Source organism: Nycticebus coucang, chromosome 2 (genome assembly GCF_027406575.1).
Source record: "Nycticebus coucang isolate mNycCou1 chromosome 2, mNycCou1.pri, whole genome shotgun sequence".
NCBI classification, from domain to species: domain Eukaryota; kingdom Metazoa; phylum Chordata; class Mammalia; order Primates; family Lorisidae; genus Nycticebus; species Nycticebus coucang.
Window position 1 is genome coordinate 117,470,295 of NC_069781.1, and position 15,616 is coordinate 117,485,910.

General features: G+C 57.1%; 2 protein-coding genes across 9 annotated transcripts in view; one reads left to right on the forward strand and one right to left on the reverse strand.

Moving 5' to 3' along the window:
• The first annotated feature begins 368 nt into the window (after positions 1-368).
• C2H19orf25 (chromosome 2 C19orf25 homolog) lies at positions 369-9,459 on the forward strand. Of its 5 annotated transcripts, none has more exons than XM_053581299.1 (4): positions 369-387; positions 1,356-1,487; positions 5,784-5,962; positions 7,326-9,459. In XM_053581299.1, the coding sequence occupies exons 2-4, from the start codon at positions 1,358-1,360 to the stop codon at positions 7,473-7,475; spliced, it is 459 nt and encodes a 152-aa protein (XP_053437274.1). In that variant the 5' UTR covers positions 369-387; positions 1,356-1,357; the 3' UTR covers positions 7,476-9,459. The 5 variants fall into 5 exon arrangements, with proteins under 5 accessions (XP_053437274.1, XP_053437278.1, XP_053437257.1 ...); XM_053581303.1 differs by lacking the exon at positions 369-387 and adding an exon at positions 1,037-1,055; XM_053581282.1 differs by lacking the exon at positions 369-387 and adding an exon at positions 1,062-1,269.
• APC2 (APC regulator of WNT signaling pathway 2) overlaps positions 7,677-15,616 on the reverse strand; it is a 28,756-nt gene continuing 20,816 nt past the window's right edge. For 3 of the 4 annotated variants that reach the window (XM_053581280.1, XM_053581279.1, XM_053581281.1), the window contains exon 15: positions 7,677-15,467. In XM_053581280.1, coding sequence (XP_053437255.1) covers positions 10,436-15,467 — 5,032 coding nt within the window. In that variant the 3' untranslated portion in view covers positions 7,677-10,435. The remainder of the gene's footprint in view (positions 15,468-15,616) is intronic. The other variant, XR_008378001.1, reaches the window with a different exon arrangement.

Sequence of the window (15,616 nt, forward strand, 5' to 3'; positions counted from 1 at the left end):
GGTAAGAATAACGTCATAGAAATAGACTATGTTGATGGTTGCACAACTCTAAATACATAAAAAGCTCCAAAACCAATGAATGGTACACTTTTGGAGAACCTTATGTATGTGCAATACATTTCAATAAAATGTTAAAAAACACAAAGCGGGTGGCGCCTGTGGCTCAACAGAGTAGGGCGCTGGCCCCATATGCCGGAGGTGGTGGGTTCAAACCCAGCCCCGGCCAAAAACTGCAAAAAATAAATAAATTAATTAATTAATAAATAAAAAACACAAAGCCCCCCCCCCCCCCGCCTTCTGGCCCTAACCATGAGGGGAAGGACCTAGATGAGAGCCCAGCACCGACCTCTCCAGGTTGGGAGCGGCGACCTTGACCAGGGGTGGAAGGTGAGACACTAACATGCTTTCTGCCTCCATGATGCCACTTGGTTATTAGATTAGCTGGCACTTACTGAGGGCTCGCTACGTGCCAGGGCCTCTTAGGTACACAGGGGCTTTGTCCCCCAAAAGTTTTGGATGTCCCCCTTTTGCAGAAATCCAAGCCTCGGAGGCTTTACTATCCTTACCCTAAACCCTAACCTTAACCCCCTAGCTTCCCAGCATAGGTTTTTTTTGTTTTGTTTTTTGTAGAGACAGAGTCTCACTTTATCACCCTCGGTAGAGTGCTGTAACGTCACAGCTCACAGCAACCTCCAGCTCTTGGGCTTAGGCGATTCTCTTATCTGAGCCTCCCGAGTAGCTGGGACTACAGGCGCCCGCCACAATGCCCGGCTATTTTTGTTGTTGCTGTTGTTGTTACAGTTTGGCTGGGGCTGGGTTTGAAACTGCCACCCTCGGTATATGGGGCTGGCGCCCTACTCACTGAGCCACAGGCAACGCCCCACAGGTTCTTACTGGAGGCCGAGATGGGTTAGAACCGGTACCTTCACGGAACCGTCCCCTTTAAGGAGAGGGGGCGGGGCATGACGGTGAGAGGCGGGTCGGTGCTGGGGGGGGGAGACCGGAAGCGCGTGTCACGTGCCGGAGCGCGGGGCTGGCTCTGACCGGAAGCGGAAGTGGGTGTTTGGGCATCTCTGCCCTGGGCAGGAATGCACTCTGGTTGTAAGGGGCCTGTAGTAGAGTTCTCCGTGAGGAAACTGAGGCAGAGGACGAACCTGACCCTGAAGCTCCAGGCCTATTGTAGCTGGGCAAAGGGAGGGCCAGGCGCTGGGCGAGCCCGGAAGAGCAGAGCAGGGCGGGCTTTCCCGGGAGCGGGTCCGCAACGGCTACGTACGAGTTCGCTGGGCGGGAGGGAAGGCCCAGGCAAAGGCCGATAGGTGGACACCCTGGTCAAGGTGCCCTTATCCCGCCTCCAGGGATGGGCTCCAAGGCCAAGAAGCGCGTGGTGCTGCCCACCCGCCCAGCGCCTCCCACGGTGGAGCAGATCCTGGAAGACGTTCGGAGGGCGCCGGCTAAAGACCCTGTCTTTACCGCCCTGGCAGCTGAAGGTAGGGGGAGCCCAGGTCCAGGGAGCGCGGACCCGAGATCCTAGCAGCAAGGGGGAGGGGTAGAAGCACACTCCTAACTCCCACCCGGGTCCTAGTGACTCCAGCCGGAGTTGGCAGATCTAGTGAAACGGAGGAATCAGGAGCACAAACTCAGAGACTAGTAATATGACTGTAATCCTCATCCTGTCTAAACCTCACCTTATCTATAAAGTGAGGCCTGTTTTCAGGGGTCCTTTAAAACGGGTGGGCGAACTAATGACCAAGGCCAAACCCTTCCCACTGCCTGTTTTTGTAGGGCAAGACAGTTAATAATGAATTTAAAAACATTTTTTTAAAATTTAGAGACAGGGTCTTGTTCTGTCGCCTAGGCTGGAGTACAGTGGAATCATCATAGCTAACTGCAGCCTCCAACTCCTGGGCTTAAGCAGTCCTCCTGCATTAACCCCAGGAGAAGCTGGGACTACAGGTATGCACCACTGCAAGACTGTGCCTAGCATATTTTTAATTTTTTGTAGAGACAAAAGTCTCACTATGTTGGCTCAGGCTGATCTTGAACTCCTGACCTCAAGTGATCTTCCAGGCTTGGCCTCCCAGAGTACTAGGTGTGCACACTGTGCCTAGCACTGTACACTTTATATGGCTGTCAAACCATTTTTGAGCAATTATTATGTGCCAGGTTCTGTGCTTGAAGTACTGGGAGATGGAGAAGTGAACAAAAAAAACAAGAATGCTTTACCTAATACAATCAATGTAACCTGGTTCTGTGTACCCTTAATGAATCCCCAACAATAGAAAACAAACCAAAAAACCCAAGAATGCCTGCTCCTGGGCTGTTCTAGTGGGAAAGAGACATTAGATTTAAGTATACTACATGAAGCTGGGCACTGTGATTCATACCTGTAACTCTAGCATTCTGGGTGGGCGAGGCAGATGGATTGCTTGAGCTCAGGAGTGTGAGACCAGCCTAAGCAAGAGTGAGACCTCATCGCTTCTAAAAATAGACAAACTAACCTGGCGTTGTGATAGGTGCCTATAGTCCCAGTTACTCTGGAGGCTAAGGCAAGAAGATTGCTTGAGTCCAACAGTTTGAGGTTTCTGTGAGCTATGATGATGCCATGGCACTCTACTCAAGTGACAGAGTGAGACTGTCTCAAAAAATATATATATAGATAGATAGATAGATACACACACACACACCCCCACCCAAGTGAGATGATGGACAGTCATGATTTCTATGGGAATTTTTTTTTTTTTTGAGACAGAGTTTCACTGTGCTGCCCTCTGTAGAGTGCCATGGTGTCACAGCTCACAGCAACCTCAAACTGTTTGACTAAAGTGAGTCTCTTGCCTCAGCCTCCCAAGTAGCTAGGACTACAGGCGCCCACGCCAAGGCCCGAGCAGGGTGGTTTTGATGTTCATTTCTCTAATAGGGATGATGAACATTTTTTCATATGTTTGTTAGCCATTCGTCTGTCTTCTTTAGAGAAGGTTGTATTCATGTCTCTTGCCCATTGAAATACGGGATTGTTGGCTTTTGAGGCCCGACTTTTTTTTGTTGCATTTGCCATTGTTATTTAGCTGGCCAGGGCCGGGTTTGAACCCACCAGCCTCAATGTATGTGGCCAACACTGTAACCACTGTGCTATGAGCGCCAAGCCCAATTTTTTTTTTTTTTTTGTAGAGACAGAGTCTCACTTTACCACCCTTGGTAGAGTGCCATGATGTCACAGCACTCACAGCAACCTCCAGCTCTTGGGCTTTTGCGATTTCTCCCGTCTCCTGAGCAGCTGGAACTACAGGTGCCCGCCACAACGCCTGGCTATTTTTTGGTTGCAGTTCAGCCGGGGCTGGGTTTGAATCTGCCACCCTCGGTATATGGGGCTGGCGCCCTACTTACTGAGCCACAGGCGCCGCCCTTTTTTTTTTTTTTTTAAGGCACAGTCATACTCTGTTACCCAAGCTGTAGTGCAGTGACATCATCACAGCTCACTGCAGCCTCTATCTCCTGGGCTTAAGTGCTGCTCCTAACTCAGCCTCATGAGTAGCTGGGACTACAGGTGCACACCACTGTGCCCAGCTAATTTTTCTATTTTTTTTTTTTTTTTTTTGTAGAGACAGAGTCTCACGGTATCGCCCTCGGGTAGAGTGCCGTGGCGTCACACGGCTCACAGCAACCTCTAACTCTTGGGCTTACGCGATTCTCTTGCCTCAGCCTCCTGAGCAGCTGGGACTACAGGTGCCCGCCACAACACCCAGCTATTTTTCTGTTGCAATTTGGCCAGGGCTGGGTCCGAACCCGCCACCCTTGGCATATGGGGCCGGCGCCCCACTCACTGAGCCACAAGCGCCGCCCTAATTTTTCTATTTTTAATAGAGATGAGATCTTGCTCTTGCTCAGACTGGTCTCAAACTCCTGAGCTCAAGTGATCCTCCTGCCTCAGCCTCACAGAATGCTAGGATTACAGGTGTGAGCCACCAAGCTAAGCTGGGAACAATTTGTAAATTAAGTAATATTTAAAATTTCAGTTGCTTGTTCTATTCTAAGCACGTTTCAAGAATCACGTTTTTGTTGGAGGCTGAGGCAAGAGAATCACTTAAGCCCAAGAGTTTGAGGTTGCTGTGAGCTGTGATGCCACGGCACTCTACTGAGGGTGACACAGTGAGGTTCTGTCTCAGGAAAAAAAAATCACATTTTGCTAGTGGCTGCTGTAGTGAACAGCACAGGGGGAAGACATTTTCATCTGGAAAGTTCTGTGGGACGTTGCTGGTCCAGGGTGCATATGCTGGATTGTTCTTACATACAGCTGGATTATCTGAGGGTGCTTGAGTTCCAATTTAAGAATCACGGGTGCAGGTCCACCCACATTGAGTGTGGGGAACTGAGGCACAACAGTGCAGGGGCTCATTCCAGGGAGAGTGCATTCTCTGCTAGCCTTGTCCACATAGGCTGTCTGTCCTTTCCCAAACTGTTTGGCTAAAGTGAGTCTCTTGCCTCAGCCTCCCAAGTAGCTGGGACTACAGGCGCCCACGCCAAGGCCCGACTATTTTTTTTTTCACCTCATTACTAAAGCAGGAGGTGAATTAGTGGTTTTTTTTAATCAAACACCAGTGTTCTCCAAGCCTGTACTGGTTGTGTAGGTTGCATTAGTGGGAACCCACATGGTCTCTGGACAGGACAGGCAGTGGCAACTCTGTACATAGACAAGAGAGCCAGGCTAGGGCAAAGGAGACCCCAACATGTTCTGAGTGATCCCAAAGCCTGTGCTCTTTAACCCTTCCTTCCCTTTTTTTTTTTTTTTTTTTGAGACAGAGTCTCACTTTATGGCCCTTAGTAGAGTGCCATGGCCTCACACAGCTCACAGCAACCTCCAGCTCCTGGGCTTACGCGATTCTCTTGCCTCAGCCTCCCGAGGAGCTGGGACTGCAGGCGCCCGCCACAACGCCCGGCTATTTTTTTTTTTGGTTGCAGTTCAGCTGGGGCCGGGTTTGAACCCACCACCCTCGGTATATGGGGCCGACGCCTAACCAACTGAGCTACAGGCGCCACCCTTCCCTTTTTTTTTTTTTTGAGAGTCTCACTTTGTCACCCTCGATAGAGTGCTGTGGTATAGCTCACAGCAACCTCAAACTCTTGGCCTCAAGCGATCCTCTTCTCTTGTTTCAGGCGCCCATCACAACACTTGACTATCTTTAGAGACGGGTCTAGCTCTTACTCAGGCTGGTCTTGAATCCATGAGCTCGGGCAATTGACCTGCCTCAACCTCCCAAAGTGCTAGGATTACAGGTGTGAGCCACAGCGCCCAGCCTCTTCAGCCCTTTCTACAGAGCAAGGAAGTCTGTGGGTGGTCTATATTAGATTTGGGAGTTGCCAGGAAGTGAGTCATAACATCTCCTAAGTGCAGGGTTCCCTGAGGTTGCTTAGCCATTGAGAGATATTTTTGGCATCTGAGTTGTCCCATCTCTGGCTCGCAGAGAACCAGGGATGACAGACAGGTGTTACAGCCAGGGTTGGGCTTTTTCTCTGGCCCAGTATCCTGGCTACTCTCTTTTCTAAGGGCTACAGGGGAGGTCTGTGTCTCTGATTTTGAAAAGACCCTGCCCTTTGGGGGCGGCGCCTGTGGCTCAAAGGAGTAGGGCGCCAGTCCCATATGCTGAAGGTGGCGGGTTCAAACCCAGCTCCAGCCAGAAACTAGAAAAGAAAAGATCCTGCCCCACAGGTTGCTCAGGAAGATGTCCTGTGGGGTACCCGGGAGTATGTATTTTGGGGTTGCCTTTCCCACTGTATCCTGTTCTCAGACCCCCCAGGTCCCTCCGTGAGTACAGAGGACTCCAAGGCCCAGTGGAAGGAGCTATACCAGCAGAGCTGGGCCTATGTGGCCCTGAACCAGCAGCTGCAGCGGGCAGGCGATGGGCTGAGGCAGAAGTGTGAGCACCTTCGGAGAGCTGGCAAGGATCTGGAGCAGGAGGTTGAGCAGGTGAAGCAGGCAGCACTGCTGGAGACTGCAACTGCTGCCTCAGTCTGACCTCTCAGCTGCCTACCGTGGGCCTCCCCACTGGAGACCTACATGCCCATTGGCTCCAGGCTGGCATTTCACATAGGTCCCCAGCACCCATGCTCGCCACACTGAGGTGGTGTGACTGCCCAACTGGCACCATCATCCATATGCTCCACTGGATGGGGAGGACTCCTGCTCTGCCTTGATTCTGTCCCTCCTCTGCTCAAAGTGGCAGGGGCCCTGATAGGAGATAGGATCTCTGAGAATAGGTGCTACCTCCTTCCTGTGAGAAGGGCAGGCACTTATCTGTCTGTCCACCTGTAAGTCCTGGTGCCAGGACCACAGTTGGGTTGTGGCACTGACTTACTAACTGTGGTCTAGTCACATGGGTGCCTACCCAGTGTCAGGACCACCTGAGGGCTGATCAGCCTCTGCCCTCACTTCCTTTCACTTTCAGGGCTCCTACATTTATCTTCACAATGACTCTGGGCTGCTGGGGTCACTATCACCACTGCCTTTGAGACCCTGCTAGGCTTAGCGTCAGCCATAGGCTAACAGCCTGGCTCATTAGTCACTGCCCACCCAGGTGGGAGCAGCTCCAGGGCCTGCTGGAGTGCAGGTTCTGCCCCTGGGGCAGATGGAGATTCAGGAGCCAGAGGAACTTGAAAAGGGCCTTTCATGGTAAAAGTCACATTAGACACAAACTAGAGACATGTGGGTTCTGGGAGAAGTGGTTGGGAGGCCCCCCCAGATACTCCCAGGTCCTGCAAGTAAAATCTACCTGTGTCCAGCAGGTCTGAATGGTGCCACTTCTGGAGGGTTGGGAGGGGATGATCAAGGCCCTGCGACAGGACCCTGGCCCAGGTGAACCTGAGGGCCCTGCCCTATTCAGGAACTGCATGCAGAAGAGCACCCATTGGACCTAGGGACCTGAGCCTGGGGCCTGATCTTCTCAGACCCATAGATGATTCTGGAATGAGGAAGATATTCCTTTTTCCTCTATCAGCCTGAACCAGCCTGAACTTTTAGGGGTTTCTCATTGGTCACCTGACCTGGAAGAGCTTTGCTTACCTTGCTGGAGTCAAACCCTCAGGTGCTGTTTAAGGTCCTTGCCAGGGACTGAGAGCTCCTGGCCCAGATCTCAGGGCCCAACCCCTGGCATCCCCTCCCCTACTTTGCTTTTTGCAGAGCTGGGCCAGGATTGTGCTACCTGGAAGTGACTGATATGTGCCCCTCCAGCTCCCCAGCCCTTGTGTACATATTGGCTATAGTGCCAGTGGCAGGTGCTGCATCTGCCTCGTCCTAAGCTCCAAATGGCTTAGAGGTGCCCTCCTTCCTGCAGCCAAGTACTGATTGCCAGATACAAACATCCAGGTGTGGCTGGCTGGCTTTGGGATGCTGTCCACCTTTAGAAACTCTCCAGGGTGCCAGGCAGACTCTCCTGCCAGCTTCACCCAGCTGCTCCCCTCCCATCCAGTGTGCCCCCAAATAAACCTCAGGCCTGGGTCTTGCCTGCATCTTTACAGCAAAAGCCTCATCACTTTGTTCCTGACAGGAATGAGGCTCCATGCTCATCCTGTGGACCCTGCATGGGGGACAGTCTGGTGACTGGGATAGAAGGACTAGGCAAGTCCTCTCCCACCCCTGCCTCATCTTCAGCCCATTTGGAGAAAAGAGCCACAGACAACACAGGGTGATTGAACAGCTCAGTTTATTAAAGGTGCGCAGGAGTCCGAGAGCTGACTGCATATTGTCTTCCGCCGACAGATGGCTTTACATTTAGTGGGTAAATTAGCTATTTACATGTCCCTTTAACACTGCAGAGACCTAGTACAAAGACAGGGTGGCAACAGGGTGAACCAGAGACAGACCAGGTTTGAGTCGTGCCGAGTAGGATGAGGTAATGCTGTCGGCTGTTCAGGAAGAGTGCGTGAGTGGGGGGGGGGTCACACCCCGAGTTCAGCACCCAGATGTGGTGGGGTCAGGTGGTTGTCATTGTCCATCACTCAGGACATCAGACCCTCAGTTCCCCTGGGGCTGGTCCAGGTGCAGAGAGGCCAGTGACTGAGCAGGGTCATAAGACTCTTGGCTTTTAGCTCCAGCTTCCAGTTGATTGTCCAAAGATGGCAGGGAATGGCCATGCCCCCTGCTGCAGGTGGTGAAGAAAGCAGAAGTGACCGCAGACTTGGGATATGTCAGGAGAATGGTTGGTGGGAGTCCCAAGATCACTGCTGCTGACCCAGCATTCAGCAAGGGGAAGTGGCATGGGCAGTGTCCCACCAGACCCAGGTTCTGGGAGCAGTGCAAGGCATGGTCTCCCTCAGCAGCTGCCCTGCTAGCCTGAGGTAGCTCTGAGAGTTCACCCCATGACCTACATGGGAAGATGGAGACAGGGCAGTGAGAGCACCCAGGGACTCTTGTGAGATGGGGCTGCACCTCTGCAGCTGGGTGGCATGGGACTGCCTGCTGTTTCCCTACTGCCTAGCTGGCCCATGGTTGAGTCTGAAGGCTCAGGAGAGACCACCAGTCTGTTCCCTTGGGCTGTAGGTGGGGGAAGGGAGTTCCAGAGGGGCCACCCTCTGCTGGGTCCTGAAGAGGCTCCTGGTAGGGGGAGGTCTCCCTGTTCAGTCACTGGCAGGACAGAGCCCTGCCTGCCAGCAAGGTCCTACCAGTAAGCATGTGGTGCCTCTGGCCCCTTGTTGGTGATTTAAGGATGATGAAGTCCAGGCAGAGCCCCGAGCATCAGTCCTACAGGACACAACATTTTGGAGACTTATAATAACACAGTTGATGTTTATAGTAGCAGCAGCATGTTATCTCTGAAGTAGGCATCGTTCACAAGGACGCCAAAGTTGAAGACAAGTCCTGTCAGAGAGGCTGAGCGGGACAGGAGGGTAGGTGGTGTGCCCTATCTTGTATCTGCCTCCCAAGCCCCACTTCCCTCCTCCCAGAGAAGGGACTGGGAATCAGCATATGGAACAGCGTCTGCCCCTTGGGAGCAGCTCTCTACAGAGTGTGGTGGCAGGCAGATCTGTGCAAAGAGCAGCACTTCCTATAGCTGGGCTCCTGCAGGAAAGAGGTAGTTGGCTCTTTCTGCAGAAAGACATGCTCAGAGCTGGAACTGACCACATGCACTGGGGTCCCAGATCAGAGGCCACTGTGGAGCCATGGAGAGGGTGCTAGTTGCTGTGGCTGGGAAGAGAGGGTGAGTGTATCGGGCAGTCTCCAGACTTAATATCTGCTTCCTCCTCATCTGGCACCAAACACTTTCTAGTACCTTGTTCATGGCATCTTCAGCAGCCCTGGCCTCAATATGTCCTGCCAACCAGGCCCTGGGCTTCCATTTCCTTTCAAAGCCTTGCATTGAGTTCAGGCTTCCCCAGCTCTGCGGAGGAGGCTCAACCCTCCTGTTCTGCTCCCAGCAGTGCTGTCCCTGGAATTCTTAGGTCCCAGCAGTCTTAAGTCATAATGAGAAAGGACTTGAAAAAATAAGACCACCAGCAGCACAGCCATCAGCATTCCCCACCAACCACCTTTATAAAGTGCAGTTGTGGGGGGAGGGGTAGAGGCCATTAAAGGCCCAATGTTCCAGCTCCCTGGGGCTCTATACTGGGATTCTCCTAGGTCTCTTTCCCTTTGCCTCACCCAGTACAGCTGGGCTGGGTTGATCCTGACTCTAGTGACCTCTGGGGTCAACCCATCTGGCAGCCAGCATCTTCTCCAGGTGTAGTCCAAGGACACTGGCCTGTAGCCAGAACACAGGGCAGGCCCCATGTGAGCCGGGCCCCCAGCATCTGCACCAGGTTCTCTCCCATCCTCCACACACCACCTGCCCCCAGTCTCTGAGGGCTGCAGGGGGCAGGATGAGCCAGTGGCTCTCACCCTTCTTGGCATCTTCTTGGGATGTAGGCTCCAGGATTCCTGGGCATCACCATCTGGGTGGGGGTGTATTTCTGTTGGGCTCAGCCACACACCCCACCCGACTCTCCCCTAGCTGGGGCTCAGAATGAAAACAAGCCCCCAAAAGCCATCATTAACAAATTACCCGCTGCTGCAGTAATTACAGCCTTCTCAGAGCTTAATCGCTGGCAGGCCCTCCATGGCTCCATCGTCCCTTAGAGCTGACCCTTGCCCAGGCCAGGCAGTGGCTCTTGAGAGGGAAGGCTTTTGCTTGAAGGCTGGAGCTGGTGACAGCAGAGCCTCCGGGGTCTCCACATGCCAGCCAGGGTGCCCTCCCCTGTGTTCCATGGAAGGGATCGAGCCCAGCAGCAGCACCCACAGCACAGCAGCGAGGTCTTCCCATGAGGCGAAATGATACTGGGGCTCTGCGATGGGACTCAGTGGACAGAGGCCCTGGGGCAACCTACTGGGAGCATCTATAGAGCAGGCTCCCCGGCGGCCGCACTGGACTGCTGGGCCAGGAGAGAAGGTTCCAGAAGGCCAGCGAGACCGCTATTCCAGGAAGCTGGCAGAGGTGGTGGCGGGGGCTTTCTCCGCCCCAGAGTCGGTAGTGGCTGCAGCTGCCACCATGGGACTGGGCACATAGTTGAAGGGGGGTACGCGGGCCGAACGGCTGGGAGAGCCGTGCCGGCTGGCAGGGAAGACCCCTACAGCGACCCCCAGGCCCTCATGGACGACGAAGGGGGTGGCGCTGGGTGCCTTGGAGGGGCCGGGCCCATCCACATCACTGCCACGGAAGGCGACCTGACTGCTGGCCGGGGCTCCCGGGGGCTCCCTGCTCTCCAGGCTCGGAGACGTGCTGGAGTTGATCTTAGGGGTGGCCACCTCCTCGGTTTGGACTACCGCGTCACTGGTTTTGCGCGGCTGGGAGCCGGCTGGGCCCTCCTCTGGCATGGCGCCCCTGAGGGGCAGCGCCGTGGCGGGCAGCGTGCTGCGCAGGATGTGGGGCACGTCCTCATCCCGGATGCGGCGCCAAGTGGTACCCCGCGCGGCCACCCTGGGCAGGGGCCGGGCCTCCCCGTCGCTGCTGCGGCGCGCGGCGTCGGGTGGTCCAGGAGACGCGGAGGTGGCACCATCAGGACCGCGCGCCACGCTGATATGCGGCAGTGACGCGTAGCGCTTCACTGCCTCGGGCCTCGTGGCCGACGTGGGCACCGGCAGGCGGGACGGACTCTCAGAGCTGGGGCGCCGGGCTGCGCGCTCGCCGGGGCCGGGCCGCGCGGCTGGGGGCCGCTGTGGGGACAGGGTCTGCCGCGGGGGGGTCCGAAGCTCGTCGCAGCGAGAGGAGCAGAGGAAGACAGCGGGCATCGCAGGCCGGCCTCGGCGGGGAGAGGCGCCTTGCGGGGCAGAGGCCGTGGACTCGGCTGAGGACAGTTCTGAGCGGTGGCGCCGCAGCAGGCCCGGAGACTCCTTGATGAAGGTAAGCTGTCGCCGGAAGCCGGAACGGTCGGAGGTCTCGCTGCCACTGGAGCGGGCAGAGGCCATGCGCACCAGGCCTAGGCGGCCCTTGCGCGTCCCCGGGGACCCCTCAGCTCCCAAACGGCCCCTGGGGCCCGGCTCTGGGGCCGCCCGGGCCAGCGGCGGCGGCCCCCGTTTGGCCGGCTTCTGCATAAACGGGATCCGCACGGGTGACTTCTGGGTCTTGTGCTGCTTGGCCAGCAGAGCCCGCGCCGGCGTCCTGGGCACAGGGGAGGCCCTGGGGCCGGGTAGGGGCCTCCCAGCCTGTGGGGCCGGGAGGCACTTCCTAGGCAGGGGCTGGGAGGCTGGCGAGGTCTGGGAGGAGCTCGAGGAGGGGGTCTTGTTCAGACGAGCAGGGGGTGTGGCGCTCCTAGGGGGTTGACTTAGTGCCGCCAGCTCTGAGGTCTTACTCAGCCGGTGCAGGCTCCGAGAACGCTGCTGACCGGGGCTGGGGGCTTTGACTGGAGCCACTGGCCGTGCAGGACCAGGAAGTCCCATCTTTCGCGGTGTGGCACGGGGGCTAGGGGCACCTTTGGGCTGGGTCCGGGTGGCTTGGCTGGGCACATAGATAACCGTGTGCCCTCGGAGCACAGCTGGCATCCGAGACTCCGTCTTCTGAGCACTTCGCAGCTTCTCAGGCTCTCCACGGGAGTAAGGGCTGTTCTTGCTTTCTGCCGAGGCCATAACTCGTTTCTCTGGCAGCCGGGCACTACCCATCTCCCTCAGCTGTCGGCCTTTCCTGTGCTTGGGAGGCTGTAGGGTAGAGCCCACCGACACCCCCGATGGGAAGGACAGAATGGAGTCAGACTCGGAGGAGGCCTCTCGAGTGACAGCCGCTGCCTGATGTAGCCATGTGACGATGGAGTTGGCACCTTCCTGGATAGCACGCCACTCGACGCTGTCCAGGTCGGATGCCCTGTCTGAACCTGCCGCCTCCTCACTGCACTCCCGGGGGGACTCTACTGGCTGCTCATCTGGCCTGGCAGCTCGGAGCTTCCGACGCCGCAGTACAGGTGCAGGGGGCCGGCGCCTGGGCATAGCTGAGCCAATGCATCTGCGCAGCAGCTCTTCCTCAGCCTGAGGATTGGGGGAGCTGTTGTGCCCACCTCCCAGGCCCCGGTCCTTGGTGACTGTAGGCTCCTGGCTCCGTGGACGCCCAGCTGGCTGTTTGGGGGGCTCGGGCTCACTGAGGGAGCTGGCAGAGGAGCTGAGGGAGTAGCAGGGGGGTGTCTCGTCAGCAATGAGACTGAGCTGGGCCTGAGCTGGCATTGGGGCAGGCAAGGCAGCCTTGGCTAGGGCCTCCTTCCTGCCTGCTGGATGCTCCCGAGTTAGAGCTCGGGGGATGGCAGATGCCTGCCGGAAGGTTGGTGTGGTGGTGGCTGGCTCCTCATCAGAGTCGTTGCCATAGAAGCAATATACAGCCTCCTCAGTGGGCGTTGTGAGGCATAGTGACTGCAGCCCTGCATCCCCACAGATGGGGTGTAAATTGTCCTTGTCTGAGTGGGTGCTCGAAGGCTGCCCTAGGGGTAGCTCCAGCCCTTTCCGGGTCCTGCCAGACCCTCGGGCCTGCTCCATGTTCCGGCTTGTGCCCCCTGCCTTGTGGCGGTGCCCAGCATTCTGTCTGGTTGGGTGGCCTGTGGGTCTCTGCCTGTCTGCCAGCCCCTGGGGCTGGTCCCGGGGGGGTCCCTGCAGTGTCTCATCACTGAGCGAAGCGGCACTGGAGAAGTTGACTGGTGTGCCCTCAGCTGAGTCTGTGGAGTCATCCTCCTGTGCTGGGGTGGGCACTAGCATGTATACCGGCACAGGCAGTGCCCGGTGGCCAGACACCAGTGCTGAGGCCACCTTGCGGAGGCGGGCAGGCACAGCGGCCCCCAGACACTCGTGCAGCAACTCCAGGTCTTGGTCGGCAGTGGAACGAGCAGCACGAGAGCCTGTGGGTACCAGCCCCTCGTCCTTCCGACGGTGCCCCACAAAGTGGACGCTGGCGCCCCCTGAGCGTCCACTCCGCTCGGGGCAGGCAGGGGGCAGCAGCCGCAGCTCCACGTCCTGCTGCACATAGTGCTCATGCAGGGCCAGTGCACTAAGGCTGGAGGCACATGAGAAGTTCTCATCTGGTTTCTCTACGGTGAAGCGGACACTGCCAGCATCCAGCTCAGAAGGCAGCCGGCAGCGCTCCCGGCAGTCAGCGATGTCCAGGAAGCGCTTCACATAGCTCTCCCACTGCAGGCTAAACTGGCTGGCTTCATGCTGGCCTGGTGGCACAGGTGCAAGCGGCGGTGTCTTGCTCCGGCTTGGTGGCATGGTTTGCCCCGGGCTGTCCGGCAGCTCACTAGGGCTAACGGTGCCACTGCCCAGCCCACTGCAGGGGTCACTGGGGATGGAGCTGGCGATGGATGGGCTCTCAAAGCTGCTTAGCGAGCTCACTGAGCTGCAGCGGCTCAGCACGAGTGGTGTCTCCTGCACATAGTTCTCGGAGGAGCTGGATGGTGTGGTGTCCTCTATCCCCAGGCCCTGGCTTCGGCCCCTCCGGGGTGCAGGAATGGCCACGGGCAGAGAGGCCGCTCCAGACACCCGCCATGCCCCATCCAGCTCTGGCTCTTGGGGACAAGACTCCTCCAGCCCCTCTAGGGAAGAGTCACTATCATCCAGGTCCCCACCCTCACTGGGGCCTGGGTGCCCTGCAGAGGACAGGGAGGATAGGGAGCTGCAGCGGGAGAGTGAGAGGGGACCCTCCTGCACCATCAGCTTCTGCAGCACCTTGCTGGCCACAGGCATCGGGACAGCTGCTGGCTTCTCCAACACCTTGTTTGGGGTCTCTGCTGGCAGCCAGGCCTGCTTGCGGGTCCCAGGGGAGGCACCATGACTGGCAAGGTGCCCTGCACTGCCCCTGGGTGCACCCTCGAGCAGTGGCACATGCTGGTATGTTGGTGAGAGCTTGATGGTATGCACGTGGACATCAGTGGGTGCAGACTCCTGGGCTGGGGACTCAGACTGGCCACCTGTGGAATCAAGGTCCAACCGGCTAGGCCGAACCTGCCCACATCGTGGGTCATTGTGGTGCTCAGCCAGCGCAGCCAGTGGGCAGGGACGCATGTGCTCACGTGGGCAGTATCCATCACTGGTGCTGCCACTGTTGAGGCTGTCATTGGAGAGACTGGCATGGGCTGCTTTGAGCCGTAGTAGCGGGTGTGCCCGGCTGCCTGCCCCTGGCCGCCCACTTTCAGGGCCCCGGCAGGGTGAGCAGGACTGTGCACGGCCCTCTCTTGGCACCTCCTGCCCAGGGTCCCCAGAGCTGAGGCTGAAGCTGTCATCAGATGAGGTATGCAGGGCAGATATGTCCTCCACCAACCGGTCAATGCGTGCCACAGCTAGCGCCAGCTTGGCCTTGGCCTGGACTGCCACAGCCACCTCCCCACCCGCCTCCTTCTCAGCCTCTAAGTCACTACGGTGGGCAGGTGGGGTACGGGCCAGTGCCTGCCCCTGCAGGAAAGGACTCCCCAGGAAGAGGGACAGCACCGCAGGACTGGCTGGTTCTGCAGTGGCAGCAGCTGCAGCCAGGGATGGTGCATCATCATCGTCAAAACAGCCAGAGTCTGAGGCATAATCCTGGGCCAGGCCATCCAGGTGCCGCAGGGGCGGCAGTGGCTTTTTGGAGGTGGCCTTGGGCTCAGCCATGGGCAGGCCCTGCTTCTCCAAGTGGTCCAGCGCCTGGGCCAAGTGTCGGGCATCCAGCTCAGCCTCAAGTGCCCGCTGCTTCCGTACATACAGGCTGGGTGCACAGCTGCCTGGGGACACAGCAGTAGCTGCTGCCTGGTATTTGGCAGGCCTGTGAGCCAGCAGGTTGCGCAGGGCAGCAGCGCTACCCATGGCAATCATCTTGTGCTTGGAGTGCACCAGGTTGCGCAGCATGCCCACTGCGCCCAGGTCCCAGAGCAGCTCCTGGTCACGTGCACTGCGGGCTGACAGATTCCAGAGTGTGCCGCAGGCATTGCTCACGATAGTCAGGCTGTGCGAGGTCAGGTGCTGCAGCAGCGTCTGCAGGCAGTTGTGGTCCCGCAGCACCTGCCTGTGTGCAGAGAGGCGTGTCAGGGCCAAGCCACCCAGCCCTGCCCACCCTTGCCATGCAAAGCACACATTTATAGATTTAGCAAATAAAAATATAAAACATCTAAGTTTGAATTTCATAAAAACAATTTTCTATTTCAATTTTCCCAA

Coding starts and splice junctions, on each gene's coding strand:
- C2H19orf25 (XM_053581282.1), top strand. CDS start 1,089: ATGCACTCTGGTTGTAAGGGGCCTGTAGTAGAGTTCTCCGTGAGGAAA. Junction 1,270..1,355: donor AGCGGGTCCGCAACGGCTAC/GTACGAGTTCGC, acceptor TCCCGCCTCCAG/GGATGGGCTCCAAGGCCAAG. Junction 5,963..7,325: donor TGGAGCAGGAGGTTGAGCAG/GTGAAGCAGGCA, acceptor TCCTTCCTGCAG/CCAAGTACTGATTGCCAGAT.